Source organism: Dioscorea cayenensis, chromosome 8 (genome assembly GCF_009730915.1).
Source record: "Dioscorea cayenensis subsp. rotundata cultivar TDr96_F1 chromosome 8, TDr96_F1_v2_PseudoChromosome.rev07_lg8_w22 25.fasta, whole genome shotgun sequence".
Classification (NCBI taxonomy): Eukaryota; Viridiplantae; Streptophyta; class Magnoliopsida; order Dioscoreales; family Dioscoreaceae; genus Dioscorea; species Dioscorea cayenensis.
Window position 1 is genome coordinate 846,083 of NC_052478.1, and position 20,264 is coordinate 866,346.

General features: G+C 39.8%; 3 protein-coding genes across 3 annotated transcripts; 2 read left to right on the top strand and 1 right to left on the bottom strand.

Moving 5' to 3' along the window:
* On the top strand, positions 1 to 1,549 carry LOC120266782 (F-box protein At3g62230-like). The gene is made up of 3 exons (XM_039274441.1): positions 1 to 858; positions 955 to 1,134; positions 1,247 to 1,549. The coding sequence occupies exons 1-3, from the start codon at positions 1 to 3 to the stop codon at positions 1,547 to 1,549; spliced, it is 1,341 nt and encodes a 446-aa protein (XP_039130375.1).
* A 14,738-nt stretch (positions 1,550 to 16,287) lies between these two features.
* LOC120266811 (pentatricopeptide repeat-containing protein At3g26782, mitochondrial-like) lies at positions 16,288 to 19,048 on the bottom strand. The gene is made up of 2 exons (XM_039274469.1): positions 17,031 to 19,048; positions 16,288 to 16,907 (listed from the first exon to the last, which is right to left on the bottom strand). The coding sequence occupies exons 1-2, from the start codon at positions 18,959 to 18,961 to the stop codon at positions 16,832 to 16,834; spliced, it is 2,007 nt and encodes a 668-aa protein (XP_039130403.1). The 5' UTR covers positions 18,962 to 19,048; the 3' UTR covers positions 16,288 to 16,831.
* A 126-nt stretch (positions 19,049 to 19,174) lies between these two features.
* Positions 19,175 to 20,250, top strand: LOC120266812 (oxygen-evolving enhancer protein 3, chloroplastic-like). Its single transcript, XM_039274470.1, is given in 4 exon segments — positions 19,175 to 19,553; positions 19,637 to 19,788; positions 19,790 to 19,933; positions 20,030 to 20,250. Coding segments are annotated over 4 exon segments (702 nt in total). The 5' UTR covers positions 19,175 to 19,246; the 3' UTR covers positions 20,129 to 20,250.
* Positions 20,251 to 20,264: the final 14 nt, after the last annotated feature.

A 20,264-nucleotide genomic window follows, 5' to 3' on the forward strand; every position in this document is an offset into this window, starting at 1 on the left:
ATGGCTGCCTCTTCTTCTCGTTCGAACCCACTCAATGTCTACCTCGATGATAGCCCTTTTACCAAGCCGGACGTTTGCCGGCAACTTATCAATGATGGTCGTCAAGCCCTGGCTGATGGCGTCAAATCTCGTGGTCAGCAAGCCTTCATCGAATATGCTAGAAGGGTTCTAGTCTCATGTGAACAATCCGGCATCAATTCTTTTCATCTCCGGTTTTCAAATCCAGGTGACTACATAGCCCATGCAAATGAATGGATCCGAGTTGCAGGACGCACAAGGAGTGTTATGGAGCTTGATCTTGATTTCTCAGATGTCAACTTGCATGACAAGTTCCCAGAAGACAACGATGCATGTGCTGAGTTAGTCTCTGACTTTTATGATATGTATACATCTTCATTGGATACATTGAGGCTCACCGGATGCAATTTTGATCCAACTAAGCTCAAAGAATTTAAGCGTCTTCGCAATGTGACCATTGCAAGGATTGCCATGGAGGATGAAATGTTGCAAGAGTTAATCAAGAATTGTGATCACGTGGAGGACCTATCTTTGATCAGATTGACTGCAACATATATAATTCGAATCGCTGATGAAAAAGGAGTGCTCAAAAGATTGACTATAGAACACTGCCATTCTGAAGAAACCGGATTTGTTGAGATAGAGGCTAGGAACTTGAAGTACTTCAACTACCATGGCAAAGTCAAGTTATTTACCATTGAAGCCCCTAAAGTGGATGAGGTGGCATTTGATTTCTCTTCAGAAGAAAAATTCACTGGTGATGAGGGGTGTCTCCTATCAGAAGTTATCAGCTCATTTGTCACAGCGAAAGAGATCACTGTATGCAGCTATACCAGTCAGGTTTGGCATTCTCATTCCCATAAATGCATATATTCAATTTAAATGTTGATCAAAATCATTTTCACTGACAAATGACATTTATCATATTTTCTGAAGGTGTTACCTCATGGAGATGATCCACTACGCCTGCCCGCTTTAAATCAAATGCTTAGGCATTTGATACTGAAAAGGGTAGCCATGCATCCAAATGAGCTGCCTGGCGTTGTGCTCTTGCTAAGAAGTTACCCTGAATTGGAGAACCTTACTGTTATAATGGATGATGTCAAACTGATTGAAGTAAGTGAACTTTGTAGGTTAATTAATTTCATAACTGGTATTTACACATTTTTATTTTTTTGGGTGTCATTAGTATAATTTCTGAAATTTAATTTGATTTGTCTGTGGTCAGGGATATACTTATCCATTCAACAATAGACCTGCAAATGCTGCTGCTTTTTGGGACTCACAAATAACAACCATAACATGCCTGAATCGCCATCTGAAAAAGGTCACTGTGCAAGGTTTTAAAGGGACTGCTAATGAGTTAGCATTTCTGAAATTTCTGCTGAGGAAATCCAATGTTCTGAAAGATATGATTCTTGAAGTTGCTAGAGATGGCAACATTGAGAATCGTTACCACTACATGGGCCTTGCACAAACCCTGCATGGTTTGAATAATGCTTCCCCAGACGTCACAACAACTATTCGCTAGATGGAGAAGCTGCAGCGAGGGAGACCATAACCACTATCTATCCACTTATTTGAACAGAAGAGTTGGCTTGCCATGAGCCATGCATGTTATGTTAAGCTTTTAAGTTAATTTGTTGGTTGTTTTCTGTGTGGTGTTATATTTCTATTGGATTGATGAATGAATATTTATGGATTAAATAAAATATTTAAGATTGAAGTTTGAAGTAATTACTTGTTGTTGTTAAATATAAATGATAAATTTAATACAAGTTAATTACGAAGTCTGCCCCGATGATGTGTAAGTGGGGACCTACAACCAGCGCTAGAACTTACTTTAAGGTTGCATCTCTCTCTCTCCCTTTTTTTTCTCTATGCAAAGGAAGGTTTGTATATGGATGCTTTGATCTTCTTCCTCTCCCATCCTGATTTGAAAAAAATGGATAAACCACATTCATTCCCATCCTGATCTTGTTCCTTTTTTCTCTTTTTTTTTTATTTTTTATTTTTTATTTTGAAAAGATTTATTAGTTTATTCGCTGTCTCTTCTCTGTTGTATTACCTTATACTCCTTCTTTTGCAATGTATTACCTTATACTCCTAATTTTGCAATAAATCAGTGATTTATTCACTTTTTCAAAAAAAATAAAATAAAATCCATTAGATCTATAGGAAGGAATTGATCCAAAGTTTCCTTATCTTCCTGAAAAGGTGGATATACCACATTCATATAAAATAAAGTAGAAGCCAATACAACAACAGTTCATTAGACGTGGAGCTACACACACAAAACACAACAAAACGGAAGCAGGCTAACTGCAGGGACAGAACCAGGACTTGATGGTAGGGGGAGCTGAAGCCTAAAGGCAAAACAAAAAAATAGAAAGTAAAAAATAATCCAACAAAGTAATTATTTTAAATGAAGAATAGTGTGTTAATATAACCAAAATTTGAATACACATATTAAAAAAATATAAAGTATAATTTAAAATTTTGTTATTACCAATAGCAAATATATGAGATTTTCAATACTTTAACTAATAAGAATACATCTGAAGTTTGTATTTTTTTAAAATATGGTAAAATTAATCCCTCTTACTACAAACAACCAAACTATTGTTTATAAAAAAACTTTTGTTGTTTCAATGTAGCACTTTTTTTTCTGAATAAATGTGAATAAATCACAGTTTTATTGAAAAAAAGACAAGAGAACATGACAAACATTGAAAAGAAAGAGAACATAACAAAACAACGAAAACAAACTAATACCTCACCCCCGGGGAGGTTTGCAAAACCCAAAAGAAGTAAGAACAGAAATAGAAAAGAAGAGAGATAGTTGGGTAGGCGAAGGCTACCTCATGGAGACACACAAGCCTACCCTAACTACCGAAGAGAGTGAATTACTTTCGAGAGAAGTTGATCTCTAGGTCGCCGATGTGATCTGCAGACCTGCCGCTTAAGAAGTTGAGAGAGCACTTTATCCTCTGAGAAGCTTCAAGGTTGGTTTGCTGAGATGAATCTAGAGCTGCAAAAAATCAAGATAGAAATATATTAGCAATCTTGAATAAAATAGAATGTAAGGGTAAGCAATTAAATTGAAAAAGTCGATTATTTCGCTCTAACCAAATATTCCATATAATTACTCTGGAAATGTGATCCCAAATGATCCGGCAATTAAAATTTAAAGAATTTATCCAAAAGGTCCAAATATATATATGTATATGCAAATTTCTGATTTCTGATAATAATCTATATAATTATTTAATTAATTTGGATTTTATTGTCAAAATAATTCATATACTATTACTTTTGAGACTGTTGATCATTTCTTCCGCTAGTTAGTGATATATATAATTTTTACTTATTTGATTTATGATATTTTGTGTATTTATAAATGTTATGTTAACTCATACTCATTTAGTTATTTCCTTATAATAATAATAATAATAATTATTATTATTATTATTATTATTATTATTTATTATTATCATAGGAATATAAGGATTCATGATGTTTTTCTGAATTAGTTTATTTAATTTGTGATTATTTACAATCCTTTGAATTGCTGGAAGAATATATATATATATATATATATATATATATATATATATTTGGATTATTCAGTCATTTAATAATTTTTATAAATTATTAGTTTAAGTTTAAATAATTGATTATTTTAATATAAAAATACGGGATCATATGAATACGGATATTTTTGCATGGCGAATTACTTTATATTTGCTTGGTCTTGACTTTAATGGTTTGCTGTCTTGCGGACATGGAGTATTTTGATATTGGAAAATTAGTCCCCAATTAACTATGTACTAACCCTGTCACTGTGGTTAAACACTGACTGTGTCGACACGTACTTCTGACATAGAAACTATAGTTTCGCATCGTTCCGTCGGTGAAGAATAACTACCTCTGACATTTGGGCTCGGATCACCGAGGGTAAACAAATGAACTCTGAAATCCGACTCAGTCACTGAGTTTAAACAAATAAATTATGTTATTTGTTTTGACATTAGTTATTTGGGGGAGTTATATATTCGTTCATTTGAAAATTTATATATGTTTGAAATTTTCTGATTTCTGGGTTTCATTTTGATGTTCATTGTACAATATCACACTTGTGAATATTTTTGAAACTATTGAGCTTTTTGTGATCCCTATATTTTTAGTGGTTGTTTACTGGGCTCCCAAGCTCATTAAGTTATTCATTTTTCTTTTCAGATCAGGAGTAGGGTTGAGTGATAAACAGCTTAGCGGGGCCGTTGAGAAAGTCGCTGTCTAGTTGTTGTCGAGTTAATAAACTCCCTTTTGTTGTGGACTTTAACTCTTTTTGTTTTTGTTTAATGGTTATGTCAGACAGTGTTATGTGTTTTCGTTATATTTTGAGCATTGTAGCTTCCTTTGTTTTTGAAATTTATTGTTTTTGTTAGATGTTGTTCTTTCTAGTGTGAGACTGGTTTTGAGTGACCGTTTGTCAACGCTTCGGGTTCGGAGCGTGACCACCTTTGAAAACACTGTACTCATAATTAAGAAAAATGTTTTTTGCTTAACCTGATGGAAGAAGCTAAATGCAGAACTACAATTTTTTGTGTCCTCTTTTCCTTTTATCATCCATGCCTAATGGAAATGCATTACTCTTCCCCCTCCTCATGCAATCCATGTGACTATCGTTTACCTTTTAATATATATGATTTGATTATTTTGTAAAAAAAAACTTATATAATTTGAAAAATATGCATTTTTTTTTTGAATAAAGTGGATAAACCACAAATTTATTAATAAGAAAAGGAAGGAGCAAAAGGAACAAAGTACAGAAGTAAGAAAACAAACTGACAGACAATAAAATAAAAGGTGGTATCCTCACCAGGGATGAGAATAGCAGTGAACAGGACTAAGATAAAAAAGGGGAAAGATAGCGAGCTGGGCTGACGAAGTTCACCGTCTGGAGACAAAGGCCAGTCCAGCTACAAAAGAGAGGCAGATTACTCCCGGTCTGTGGTGTGCGCCATTTCACCAGTAGTGTCCGTGGATCTGGAGCTCAGGAAGTTAAGAGAACGCTTGATCTTCTAAGCAGCATCAGATGGTTCCTGCTGAAGAGGCACCGAGTCTACAGTGATCCAAGAAAGAAGCATGTTAGCTGTCTTATGGAGTATAGAAGTAATTGATGAATATTTTTGGTTAAAAATACGATCGTTGCGTTCCAGGCAGATGTTCCAGAAAATGGCTCTAGAGCAAAAATCTGAGAGAGTCCTTGAGGTAGAATTTAAGGAGGGGATCCAAGTGGTCCAGATGTTGTAAACAGAGAATGGGAGAGTAGCAACATCTAACAAACCTCGGAAGAAGGACCAAATTCTCTCCGAAAACGAACAATTAATAAAAAGATAATCTACTGTTTCTGTGCTGTTATGGCATAGAATACATGTGTCAGTAGCATTAGGATTGCAGCCTTTATTAAAAAGGTTTTCTAGAGTAAGAATTTTGTTTTCCCAGGCAAGCCAACAAAATAGTGTTATTTTACTAGGGGTATTTGTCTTCCAGAATTTGGAATAAAGTTGACTGCGAATGCCTCCATCAATTAAGAAATTATGGAAAGATTTGACAGAGAAGGTTCCGTTATTATCAAGAGACCAGGTATAAGAGTCCTCTTGATCAATTGTACAGTCCGGAATAGAGTTCAATAAAATGGTGAAGTCATCGACAGAGGTTGTCCTGAATGGATTACAACCGGAATTAATTATATATATAAATTGTCTTAAAGTGATCCAAGGATAAGACCAGTCCAAGAAAAGTGATGTCCAACGGTCTTTTGGGGATTGACCTTCAAGCCATTTATCATACCAGAATAGAGTTTTGTTACCATTTCCAATTGATTTGGATACACAGAATCGAAAGGAGGGTAGAATGGTATTAATTCTAGCCCAGAAGAAAGATTTATTTCTTGGAGGATGATGATATAGAATATCAGGGGCATCTCTTATCACATAGTTTGCAAAGACAATTTTTGTCCAACAGGATACCGGCTTGGTGATGAGCTTCCACCACCACTTTCCTAATAAAGCATTATTGAAAATCTGGAGATCAAGGATACCCCAACCGCCCATGTAACGGGGTCTACAAATTCTTTTCCATGCAATCAACCTTATACCCTTAGACCCCAGATCTGGACCCTTCCAAAGAAAGTCTCTCCTAATTTTATCGATTTCAAGGATTACCCAAGCTGGTAATTTGAAAACCGACATCCAGTATACTGGGAGAGAAGATAAAACAGAGTTGATGAGGGTAAGACGACCCCCAAGGGAAAGATAATTTGCTTTCCATGAAGTGAGCCTAGAACGAATGGATTCGATTAACTTTGTCCAGTCTTGTCGTCTAGGCCTTCATCATGTGAGTGGTAAACCCAGGTATGTGATTGGGAGACAATCTCTGTTGCAATTAAGTATTCTAGCTTAGGAAAAATGTGGTTGATAACCAAAGTTAGTGGAATACAGGCAGCTTTTAGAATAATTAATTGAAAGACCGGAACAACCTTCGAAGAGGTAAGGTATTAATTTGATAATTTTAAGGTCTTCATGCCCTCCCGCCGAGAAAATCAGAAGATCGTCTGCATATTGTAGTTGACAGATGCTGTTTGAATGATCAAGTTGAACTCCAACTAATACTTTAGAATTGATAGCATGGGTAAACATAGCACTAAGAGTATCAGCTGCTAAAGCAAAAAGCAGAGGGGAAAGAGGGTCACCTTGTCTTAACCCTCTTTTGCATCGAATATAACCTTGAGGTGAACCATTAATTAGAATTTGAGTTTTAGCAGTTGAGAGAATGGTGTGTATCCAAGAGATCCAGCGATTGCCAAAACCTCTTTCTCTTAGAATCTCAAGAATAAAATTCCAGTCTAGAGAGTCAAAAGCTTTAGCGAAGTCCACTTTAAAGGCAAAGCCGAGGAGTTTCTTTTTTTGAAGATTAAAAATCACTTCTTGGGCAGCGATAATGTTATCTGCAATACATCTGCCCTTTATGAATCCAGATTGAGAATTGTCAATTAGATCCCCCATCTTATAACTCAGCCTAGTAGCAAGAATTTTGGAAATGATTTTACAGGTAGAGTTAATAAGACTGATGGGTCTAAAGTCGGAGACCTCAGTAGAAGCATTTGATTTGGCAATAAGAGCAATGTGAACCCAATTAATTCGTTCAAAATTAATGGAGCCATCATAAAAATCTCTACACAGGTTGATGAGGTCCTCCTGGATAAGGTTCCAGTGTTTTTGGAAAAAGAAAATTGGGAATCCATCTGGTCCTGGGGCCTTATCCGCGTTTAAGTCAAATACGGCATTTTTAATTTCTTCAGTTGAGAATGGAAGTTCAAGAGTAGAAAGATCAACTCTATCTTTAAAATTAAAAAGATAATGCCAGTTGAACATGAAACGATGAGTTATTCGGGTTCCAAGTAGGGCTTGAAAATGTACTGTGAAGACTTTCCCAATATCTTGATTTCCTTCTATCCAACTCCCGTTACTTTTAATTCGGGGAATAAAATTTTTATTCCTTCTGCCATTAGCAAGTAAGTGAAAAAATTTTGTGTTTGCATCTCCCTCTTTAAGCCATGTATTTCGGGATCGCTGCTTCCAATAGATCTCCTCTTGTTTTAGTAAAGTGTATAGTTCAGATCGGATATGGGTTAAACGATTGGAATCATCCACAGAAAGTGTCCCTCTTTCTTGCAAGGAATCAAGTGAATTCAGTTCAGAGAGCAAAGATTTTTTGTGGATGTTGGAAGCTCCAAAATTTTCTTTTGCCCAACGGCGAAGATTTGATTTTAAAAAAGCGAGTTTTTTGGAAATTTTGTAAGCACCGCAACCAGCGAAGTCATGATTCAACCACCAATCTTGGATTAAGTTTTCTAATTGGTCATTGGTATACCAAGATTTTTCAAGTTTGAATAATTTAGCCCGAGTGGGATGATAACCAAATTCCAGGTAAATAGGGGAATGATCATAACCAATTCTTGGTAAAGCACTTTGGTAGGAACTGGGGAATAACAACGGCCAGTTGTGAGAGTAGAGGAATCTATCCAGTCTGACCCATACTTGGATCGGATTGTCCATTAGTCCATGTGAATTTTCGTCCATGTAAAGGAGGATCAATAAGATTGAGATCATCTAGAAGCTTTTGAGAATTAGCAATGTCCCTAGGATTAGGGTCTCCTTTATTTTTATCTTCCAAAGTGAATGAAGTGTTGAAGTCTCCACATATTACCCATGGCAAATTGTGTAAGTTTTTTATTGTGCGAATTTCGTTTCAGAAATCAGTCCTGATGGAGTTTGCATTAGGTCCATAAACGCTAGTGCAAACCCATTTAATGTTTGTGAAAAGATTTGTGAAATCAATAGTAATGGAGAAATTTCCTTTATGAATTAGATTACCATAGACACTAGGGCACTATCCCAGCGATAATGATTCCACGAGAGGAGCCTATGGCGGGGGAGACACTCGAAGGAGTTGGGTCTCGAGCCACGATAGATCTCCGGATAGAGGTATGAATATCTTGGAGTTTGGTTTCTTGTAAACATACAATATCATCTCGGGAAGAAAAATATGATGTCTTTAACTAAATGGCGTTTAGAGGGTGCCTTGAGACAACGAACATTCAACATAAAACAATCATTAGGAAAAAGCAGTAGGGTTCTAGCGGTTGGATCTCGAAGGAGATCGGTTGAGAAGAAAAATTTCCGGCCCCTATCAGATTCAAGTTTTACGAATATTGTCTAAGCATTTAAACTTATGGTTAGGAGATCCTTGAAATTAACACCACAAGCATTGCTATAATTAAAGAATTGAGCATCAGTCCAGGACGAAAAAATAACTGCATTAATGGAATTAGACGTACCGTCTCTGGGATCATCCGGGACTTTTTTCTTTGAAGATCTGGGAGGATGAGAAATAAACCCAGCTTCTTCGTTCCAACGACCAGAAGGTTTCTTATTGCAATTGCTCCTTCTAATTTGTTCCTGATTCTGACGAAGTGTGGAAGACTTTGCAGGTTGAATATTAGGTAGTGAGATGTCAGGAGCCACATTCGCATGATTAACTGGAGAAGATTCCTTCTCAATGAGTGAAGAGTGCCCGGGTATAATCGAATGATCCACAAGTGGGTCTTCCTTGAGTATTTCAGCTTCTAACTGAGAGAGGTTCTCCTCACTCAGAAAATGATCATCCTCTGCTATCGCATCAATAGGAAGGTCGTCTTCATCACCCCAATCAACTAGCTCTTCATCAGAATGATCATTCAAAGGGGTGATAGGGGGGGATGGATCTTGAGAGTAGAACTTATCTGAGTTGATACAAGGGATCAAAGACCAACCGCCATGAATAAAGATCCATTTGTATCCATCTGGTATAGAGATCGTCGGTGGTCGGGGTTTCAAGTGAGTAGGTAAATTGTCAGTGTTGGAAATATCAGGATCCAGCGGGATAGAAATCTCCTTTCCTTTAGATTTAGGTAGATGACCAGAAATTGAATGATCATGGATAATTTCTGTATTAAGATTCGCAATTTGATCAAGCTTAATCAAATTTGGAGTTGGATTCACTGAAAATGGATGAGATGAACCGGTTTGAGAATCAAAAGGAATAGCCTTATCCCGAGGCAGACTTGATTCAACAAAAGGAAATGAAATGATCTCGATGGGGATATATCACGAGGCATAGCCTTCTCGTTTGAGCCACGGTTTGAAATTTGAATTTGAATGGGTTGCATCGGTTTGAGAATTAATGGGCATGATCTTATCCGAGGCAAGATCGGATCGGTGAGGGAAGATGATTTAATCATTGAAGAATTCAAATCCACGAGAATTGATCTTCTCATCACATGCGGTTTCATTCAAGCGAGAATTCTTCTCATCCTATTTTTGAATTATTGAGAGAATCGGTGGAGATACGATCTCGAGGCTAGTCGATCACCGACATGGTTCCAAGATGATCCGAAGAATCATGATCACGATGCACACCGACGGTACATTACATGGTGGCCATCACGTAGCCACTGTGCATGAGCAGTGTGTCCCCTTCCTTGTTTCTCTCGCGAGAGATCGGAGGAACTCTGACTACCTGAGTTCTCAACAGTGGAACGGGTTTTAAGCGTTGAAGTTAACGGTCAGCGAGGGATTATTCGGAGGAGCGGGGAGCATTTCCATGAATAATATTCGAGCGAATGATCGGAACACCGTCGTCTTCAAAGTCGGACTTTGAAGCTTCTCACACCCACATCCACAATCATCTCAATAGGAAATGAGGTTGGTGATTTAAGTCGCACCAAAGCTCTCATATGTTCAAGAGAAACATCTTCTTTCTTTTGAACAAAGATCAGTTCTCCCAGCGGCTTAAGGACTTCAACGATGGAATCCCAGTTCCAACAATGCAGGGGAAGGTTGGTTAATCTTATCCAATTATAGTTCCCAGCAGCAACGGCGTGTGACCCGAATTCCGGCGTCCAGTGAGAAAGGTTAATGGTGCAAGGACCATGCTTGGAAGTGAATGAGAGCTGGCCCCTCTTGGCAGATAGCAATGGTCGCTCTAACGGAATAAAGGGTGAGGATGAATTTATCTCCAAGCGGTGTGATATTTTTCGCATTGATCCGTCTTCGGTGGCCGTGACACATCATGGAGAGGCTGTATACTCGTGTTCCCTGAAATAACCGAGATGATAGTACGTCTCTTAAGGTCTTCTTTTGAATGAATGATAGCTTCACGAAATGGGGAGGGACACCACGAGAGAATGGAGCTTTGGATTTGGACGAAAAAGTTGGGACTTGTAGCGAGTGGTTTGGTTGGTGGCAAAGGTTTCTTCAAAGAATTATTCTCCAAAGGGTATTTGATGATGAATATTTCGGTGGGCATCTAGCGACATAGTGCCCGATGCAGGCGGCGGCAGGGTTAGTGATGGCGACGATCATCGATTTTTATGTCCCGATCTAAGGCGTTTGCACACTTCTTGATTCGGGTGGCGGCGGCTCGACGAGCGCTCGGTGGAGGAGATATTCGAGCAACGTCGGCGAAGGAGATACCGTCCTTCACGGGAGAATTTTTTTGTTCTTCGAGGAGGTCTCTAGCGAGGGGTGCAGGTTTGGGGGCCGAAGATGAGGTGTTGACAGGGGCGTTGAGGAAGAACAGGGGAGGCGAAAGTCTCTACGGATGCTACCGAATGCTTGACTTGCTCCACCACGTGAACCCCCGTGTGAATGACGAACTCCACCACGAGCTCCACTGAGAGGTTGGCCGAGCGCCGTGAGGAACACGAGCGCCGCCCAGGAACCGCATGATGACGCTGTTCCTTCTCATTTGATTTTATATGCAGTTTTTTCCCTTATAATAGAAAGTTTTTTCCCTTAAAATCTTTCTATTATAATAATAATAATAATAATAATAATAATAATAATAGTAATTATTATTATTATTTAAGTAATTGGATAAAAGCTCTTTGATTAAAGATGAGGTTGTCAATTTACCTTGGATCCTACGAGGAACCTGATTCCCCTCCCTGACTAGGCCACGACCAGGAATAAAATTCAGTGAATGGGCGGGGCTGAGGGGGGAATTCAAATCCCTGTCAGGGATAGGAATGGTGATGGAGAATCCCTTCTACGCCATGTTTGTTTTCAGAAAATATAATGTAATATATATATATATATATATATATATATATATATATATAATGTTAGAAAATTATTTATATTAAATGAATATATTTATTTTTAAAAATTAATATATTTGATGTATTTAATAGATGAAAAAAATAAAAAAACGGAGAATCCCTAAACCCAAGTAATCCTTGCTGGGATGAGGATGAGGAAAATTTTTTTCCCATACCCGGATTCAGGGATAGGGTCGAGGATGGGTTTGGCAAATTGAAATCGGGGATGGGGAATATATTCCCTGTGAATCGTAACACCGTTGACATCCCTAATTAAAGATGACTTCAAATTTTTTTTAATAAATGTAAATAAGGCATGTGTCAGGTGTGTACATCACCTATTTAATTATACCACATACTCACACTACCTATCCTAGTGACCTCGCATTAGCTCAAAACTTCCTTAACGATCTTTATCTCGCGGATCTTCCTCTCCATGGCAGAGGCTTTACCTGGACTAATGGTTAGCTCGATCCAACTTGGACCCGTCTTGATCGTTTCCTCCTCTCTCATGACTGGTTCACTGTTTACCCCAATTCAATTCAATCTGCTCTCCCTAGATTTGGCTCGGACCACGCACCCATCTGCTTAGAGTTCGGATCCCACTCCCAGAGACCTCGTCTATTTCATTTTGAGAAATCTTGGTATTCTAATGAACACTTATGCTCTCTTATATATGACTGGTGGTCTGTTTCTAATCCGGATGGTTGCGGTGCTTTTGTCCTTTCCAAAAAACTTATTTTTCTTAAATCTCGTGTAAAGGTATGGGCGACCGAGAACTTTGGTTCCATTTTAGTTCATAAAAAAGCCTTATTACTGGAACTTAATTCTTTAGACTCTATTAGTGAAAGTAGAGCATTGACTGACTCTGAAACGCTCCAAGCTTCTCTGTTGCGTGAGGAACTTTTCTCCATTCATAAAAAAGAAGAAATCTACTGGAGACAACGATCCAGCATTACCTAGCTTAAAGAAGGAGATTCTAACACTAGATACTTTCATTCTTTTGCCAACGGGCGGCGCAACAAAAACTTCATTCCTAGAATCCTTCATAACGACTCTTGGATCGAAGGTAATCATAATTTGGGTAAAATCTTCTCAGATCATTTTGGTCACCTATTTGGAACTGCTAGATCCTCTCGTTTCCTTTTGGACTGGCATCATCTTTTCAGCTTTAAAAATTTTACTGATCTCTCCTTCCTGGACCTACCTTTTTCCTTGGAAGAAATTAAACAGGCTGTGTTTGACTTGGGGGCTGACAAAGCCCCAGGTCCTGACGGTTTCCCAATCTTTTTCTTCCAAAAGCATTGGGATCTGGTGAAAGACTCCTTGATTTCTCTTTGCAAGGACTTTTTTGATGGGAATGCCAACCTTGAGCGCATTAACTGGATTCATATTGCTTTGATCGCTAAATCCAATTCTCCTGATAAGGTCTCTGATTTTCGCCCTATCAGCTTAATTAATTCCTCTTGCAAAATTTTATCCAAAATTCTTGCCAACAGGCTGAGAAATGTAATAAGTTCTCTGGTTGATGACTCTCAATCGGCGTTCATCAAGGGTAGATGTATTGCTGATAACATTATCGCTGCCCAAGAACTTGTTTTTCATCTTCAAAAACAAAAGGCCCTTGGTTATGCTTTTAAAGTGGATTTTGCTAAAGCCTTCGATTCACTTGATTGGGATTTTCTTTTCGATATCCTAGCTGATCGTGGCTTTAGTCCTCGCTAGGTTTCCTGGATCTCCATCATCCTTCACACTTCTAAAGCCCGAATCTTAGTGAATGGTGAACCGCATGGCTTCATTCGTTGTAAACGCGGTTTGCATCAAGGAGACCCTCTTTCCCCCCTCCTCTTTGCTCTTGCTGCAGATACCCTAAGTGCAATGTTCTCTCACGCACTTCGCAGCCGCATCTTAGTGGGTGTTCCCATCGGCAACTCAGACAGTATTTGTCATCTTCAATACGCTAATGACCTTATCATTTTCTCGGCTGGAGGCCAAGATGATCTGCTCATAATCAAGCTTATCCTATACCTCTTTGAAGGTGCCTCCGGTCTTACCATTAACTTTAACAAGAGATGCCTTTATTCCACTAATTATGGTTTCCAACCCAGTGCTGCCTCCACCTCGATCTTAAACTGTGTTAGGGACTGTCTCCCACTCACTTATCTGGGTGTCCCGATCTCTGGTAGACGCCCTAAGCGTGAAGACTGGACGAAACTAACTTCCTTGGTTCGTGCCAAACTTTCATCTTGGAAATCTACCTATCTCTCTCTCGGGGGTTGCCTCACCCTCCTTAACTCGGTCCTCTCCTCTGTTCCCACTTTTTGGATGTCTGTTTTCAAATTACCTTCTTGGGTAATTAAGGAAATAGACAAAATCCGTAGAGATTTTCTCTGGAAGGGTCCGGACCTTGATTCTAAAGGTATGCGATTGGTTGCCTGGGACAGACTTTGTCATCCTCGTAGTATGGGTGGTTGGGGAATTCTTAACCTTCACTCCTTTAATAATGCTCTTCTTGCAAAATGGTGGTGGAAAATTTTTTCTGGGCATTATGGGTGCTGGTCCAAAATCATCCATCTTAACTATCTTAGTCGAGATCCTCCTGGGCCTCTTTTCCATTCCCCGCCTAGAAATAAATCTTTTTTTCTGGGCGGGCATTACGCCATTATTACCTGCTTTTCGTGCTTGTACATCTAAAACTGTTCATAACGGCGCTTCCACCTTTTTTTGGTTCGATAATTGGCTTGGTGGTCGAGCTCCTAAAGACCTGTGGCCTAACCTCTTTAATGACTGTTTATCACCCTGGGCTACTATTAGATATCTTTCTTCGATTAGCAGAGTGTCGTTCTTTCGTGAGACCACTAATGATGCTCTCCTACTTATCTTACAATCTCTTCCTGATTGTTCTTCTTCTCAAGAGGACATGTGTATTTGGACTCTTGAAAGAAACCGATCTTTTTCCGTTCGTTCCTTCGTGGTTTGCGTACCCCACTTTATCCATCTTTCTGGAAAGTGGATTGCCCGAGCAAAGTCACACTTTTCTGCTGGCTCGCTTATGAAAATAAAATTCTAACTTTGTCCAATCTTGCCAAGAAATGCTGCAATTTCCATAACGCAACTGATACTTGCGTTATGTGCTATCAGAACTCTGAAACTGCTGATCATCTCCTGATTCACTGTGACTTTACTATCCGTATCTGGTCTTTCTTCAAGACCTATCTTAAATTGCATTCGCTGCCAGTTACGCTTGAGCAGGTTTGGACCACCTGGATTCCTTCCCTTGATGCGAGCTCGCGCACCTCTTGGGATCTTCTTTCCAGAGCAATTTTCTGGAACATTTGGTTGGAAAGAAACAACCGCATTTTTAATCATACCTTTCTTCCAACAGATACAATTTTTATTTAAAATATCTCATATGTTTACTGACTGGTGTTCTGCAGCCAGAGACTCTTCACAACTTCTCTCCAGTAACTCCTTCCAGTCTGTTAAGCGCTCCCTTGAGTTCCTGATCGCTAGATCTGCTGACGTCGCCAACAGCTCGACCCACGCCCAGCCCCACGAGTGATCCTCCTTTTCCCTAACTGAGCTGGCCTTTATTACCTTCTGGTGAACTTCGTCACCTCAGTCTCGGACCATTTTCTTTTTGTTTTTCTTTTCGTCTGCTTGTTCTGATTCGCCACACTGCTGGTGTAGCGTCCATTTTGCTTTGTGGGTTTTTGTTGTTTTTTTTCTTGGTTCTTCCTTCCTTCTTTTGTTTTGTTGTTTGTTGCTCTGTCGATTGGCTTTTGTCTGTTTACTGGTTTTTTCAATAAATTCGTGATTTATCCATTTTATTCAAAAAGTAAGTTCTATTTCTAAATAATAAAAAAACATTTGTGAAAAACATGATGGAAAAGGTTTATTGAATGTAAAAATTTTTTTAGCGTAGGTACTTGTCTTTTATTTAAAACAAAATTAAGAACAGAGTTTTTAATTTTTTGTTTATTTTTATTTTTATTTTTTAAAAAAATTGATAAACTACATGCGTTAAATAAACCACATTTTCTGTTTATTTTTCATTAAGCACATTTATTATCCTTTTTTTAATTGTTTTTTTTTAACTTCTAGTTTTCTAATAAAACCTGTGGTGTTCTACTTTTCTATGTGATTGTTTGCTTTTTCTCTTTAGGTCGGTACCTTTAATAAAATTGTAATTTATCCAATTTTTTTCTACTGTGGTTTATCAAATTGTTTTTTTCTTTTTTTAAAGACTATCCTGCAACAACCAATTCCATTCATCATTGAAAAAAAAAAAACTCATGCAAATTCAAACCATGAGATTGCAAATAATACAAATAATGACATGAAATTGAATTATTGAGAATCATATAGCATAAATGGCAACCAGAGAGGTCAAAAAGAGCCCAGCACCAACACGCACATTAGAGCTGCCGGAATCTTCATCCTCCTCAGAGGGGGCCGGAGCACCCTCAGGCGTCCCTATATCCTCATCTAAGGCTGGACTATCATTGTCCGGGGAGTCGGCTTCAGGACTATCTGCGGGAAGGCTCTCGTCATCTCGATGGCCCCGGGGCTTCAACTGGGGAGCTAACTTCCGGTGGAGGTGAAGAAGTGGTTGGAGCAATGGATGGGGATGACGATGGAGATGTGGATGGAGATGGGGATGAGACTGGAGAAGAAGATGGAGTAGGGGAGGACTCAGTGGAGGAGATAGGAGCTGGAGATGAGATGGGGATGGAGGTTGGGGATGAAGTGGTGGTGGAGAGCTCCGGGGAAGCAGCCGGCTCCTGAGCTCCACCGGAGGCTGCCACTGCAAGGAGGACTATGACGAATGCAAGAAGGCGAGACATGTTTCCGGCGTTGCAGGACAGTAAGGAGGCTGGAAATGATGATGAAGGAGCGGCAGGTCTAAGGGTATTTATTGAGGTGAAGATGAAGGTCGTAAATTAGCGCGGGAGACGGTGAACCGTTCCTTCCCGCCAAAATTAACAGGCGGTTGACAGTTGACAGTTAGGTTTCCTTTTTAAAGTAAACTGTCAACTTTTTTTTTTCCTTGTGTATATTTTTTGGTAATTTTAAAATATAAAATATATTAGGAAAATTTTGAAGTCACCAATAATCACCACAAGAACAAGAGCCATTCTGGAAGTGGTGAAACCTCCGAGCATCTCTGACAACAATTTCTCTGTGTATGAGATTGGAGATGAGTTTAGTAACATTGTGGCAATCTCCACACACTCTGAGATTTTTGGTGATCCTTATACTTGTCCCAGAGCATGTGTTTAAAAGAGCAAAAGCAAGGGCTAACCTTTCGCTGTGATCCCAGAGCAAGTCTTCCTTTGCATCATCTGCAACATCATAGAATACAGAACTTGTATCTGGAGTATAACCTGTTTCCTTTAACTGTCTGCGTATTTCATTTAGCATGGTGTAGATAGACTTGGACTGTGGATGGGATTTATCTCCAACCATAAACCTATGAATTTCTGTGTTTAATTCCACAAAACTGTAGCCCGGTGGTTTTCGCAGACCATTTCGCCTTGCTGCTTTCCGGACTCTATCGACATCAGTCCATCGGTTCTCAACTGCATAGATGTTGGATAGAGTTACATAAGGACTAATTCTCTTTGGATTAAGATGGCAAACATGCAATGCTGCAATTTCTGCTAGCTCGACATTCCTATGGGTATGGCATGCAGAAAGAAGAGCAGCCCAGACATCAGCATTAGGTCTTATGTCCATGTCCATGATGAGCTTGTATGCTTCATCTAATTGACCAGCTCTACCTAAAAGGTCCACCATACATGAGTAATGCTCTATGCTAGGCTTTATCGAGTTTTCATCGGACATCTGGTTGAAGAGCTCCTTGCCTTCATTAACTAATCCGCAATGACTGCAAGCAGATAAAACAGAGGTGAATGCAACCCTGTCCGGTCTTAATCCTTTTAACTTCATTTCGGTAAAACAAGATATAGCCTCCTTTCCTTTCCCATGAAGTCCATATCCAGAAACCATGGCACTCCATGATATCAAATTCTTTGATTCCATCTCATCAAAAGCATGGCAAGAACAAGCTAAACTCCCGCACTTGGCATACATATCTATCAATGCAGTCCCCACAATGATCTCCTTGTCAAAACCCCTTTTGATGAGATAAGCATGAGTGATCCTCCCAAATTGCAAGGCAGATGTTCGATCACATGCACCGAGAACTGCAATGAGTGTGATTACATCTGCGACCAGCAAACCCTCAGAGTTCATCAGACAGAAAAGACTCAAGCATTCCATTGGATCACCGTGGCGAGCGCAACCAGATATCAAGGCATTCCAGGAAATGATATCCCTCTCACTCATCCTCTCAAATAATCGTCTAGCACCGATCACAAAGTTAGAGTTAACATAGACATCAATCAAAGCATTTGCCAAAAACCCATCGAATTCCAGACTGCTTCTCAGAATATAAGCATGGATTTCCTTCCCTTGTTTCACTGCACCCAAAGCAGCGCAAGCAGGCAGCACACCAACAAGTGTTGCGCGATCCATTCTCACATCACTCACACTCAATAAAGAGAGTAATGAAAGAGCCACATCCGGATAACCATTCTTTACATAACCAGATAACATTGTTTTCCAAGAAGTCAAGTCTCGTTGAGGCATTCTATCAAACAGGTTCCGAGCAATCCCCATTTGACCAAACTTCGAGTACATCGAAACAAGTGAATTGGCCACATAAACATCCGATTCAAACCCACTAACCACCACCTCTCCATGAATCCTCTCACCAACCTCAACAAGCAAAAGATGTCCACACGCCATAAGAACAAACGGGTAAGTGAAATTATCAGCCCTTCTGCCAAAGCTAAGCATATCTAGATACAAAACAAGAGAATCAAGAGAACAATTATTGCAAGCATATCCACGAACCATCACATTCCACAAAAACGAGCTCTTTAACACAATGCCATCAAAGATCACTCTGGCTGCAGGCATGTTCCCAGAAGCTGCATACATGGCACAAAGCTTGGTGTTTAAGTAGGTGTTCTGGATGAGAACACCACAAGTGATCATGTGGGCATGGAGCTGCAATGCTTTCTTGAAGCACTTGGAGGCTGTCAGGGCTTGCAAGAGGTGCCCGCATTGGAGGGAGGTGAGAAAGTTGTGGTTTTTAAGGGCTTCTCTAATGATGGCGGTGGATTGGTGAATGAGTTTGAGAGATTTGGGTGCAAAACAGCCATTCATACGACCGAAAGCGAAATGGGAGAAAAATTCCCAATTCCTAAAATTCTTATTTTTAATAAAAACCGAATTTTTACCGAAGAGCGCAGATGAAATTATCGGAACTTGACAACCTAATCTAGCTTAGATCTGTGGATGGACACGTGGCATGCATTAACTGGCTGGGATCTTATCTAGTGGAAGATAAGGGATGTCCGAAGCCACACGAACTCAGACACGCCGTCAAATAAGATCAGCAGATTGGAATGGGATAGAGATAAGAGATTGAGATTGAGGGAGCTGTGACAAATGGCGCAAGCTATGGCTTCAATGGCTGGACTTCGTGGCTCCACTCAGGGAGTTTTGGAAGGGAGTCTTCAGCTCAGCGGCTCCAGCCGGCTCATCTCGCCGAGCGGCAGCAGAGTGGCTCTCAACAAACCAGGGTTCGCCGTCAGAGCCCAGCAAGCCGAAGGTGACGCCGGGAGCCAGAGCAGCCGCCGGGCGGTGCTCGGGCTGGTTGCTGCCGGGCTCGCCGGAGGATCATTCGTGAACGCCGTGCTCGCTGACGTCAAATCTATCAAGCTCGGCCCGGCGCCACCGCCGTCCGGTGGTCTCCGTAAGTGCTGACAAGTCTTATTAAAAGATGCTCCTTTTTTCCTATGTTAAAGATCTGTTTCTTTTTTTGGCCATGATTTACAGCTGGGACGCTGAACTCCGACGAGCCAAGAGACCTGGACCTTCCATTGAAGGAGAGGTTCTTCATACAACCAATCCCTCCCGCGGAGGCAGTCAAAAGAGCCATAGTGTCAGCTAAGGAAATCTTGGGTGTTAAAGAATATATTGCCAAGAAGGAAATGGCCTTATGTCATGAACGACCTTCGCCTCAGGGCTTCATACCTTCGATATGATCTGAACACCATCATCTCTGCAAAGCCTAAGGATGAGAAGAAAACCCTCAAGGATCTCTCTGGGAAGCTTTTTGATTCTATTGCTGAAGTATGATTGGGTTCTGTTTGGTGTTTATCTTTTGCTTTTGTAAATTTTTTATGTTTAACTCTGTGTTTTCTTTTTCCTGCTTGTTTGTGAATGTAGCTTGATCATGCTGCAAAGATTAAGAGCACCGCGGAAGCTGAGAAGTACTATGCAAAGACTGTGGCCGCCCTTGATGATGTCCTTAAAAAGCTTGGCTAGTGCAGAACTCATACCCTGTATATTGTTCTCCATGCTTTCATTCCCTTTTTTTTTTCTGCAAGATGGAACCGGTTTTATGTGATTTCCTAGTAATAAAAGCAAATATATCTTTCACATGTTCATTGAGGGCCCTTGA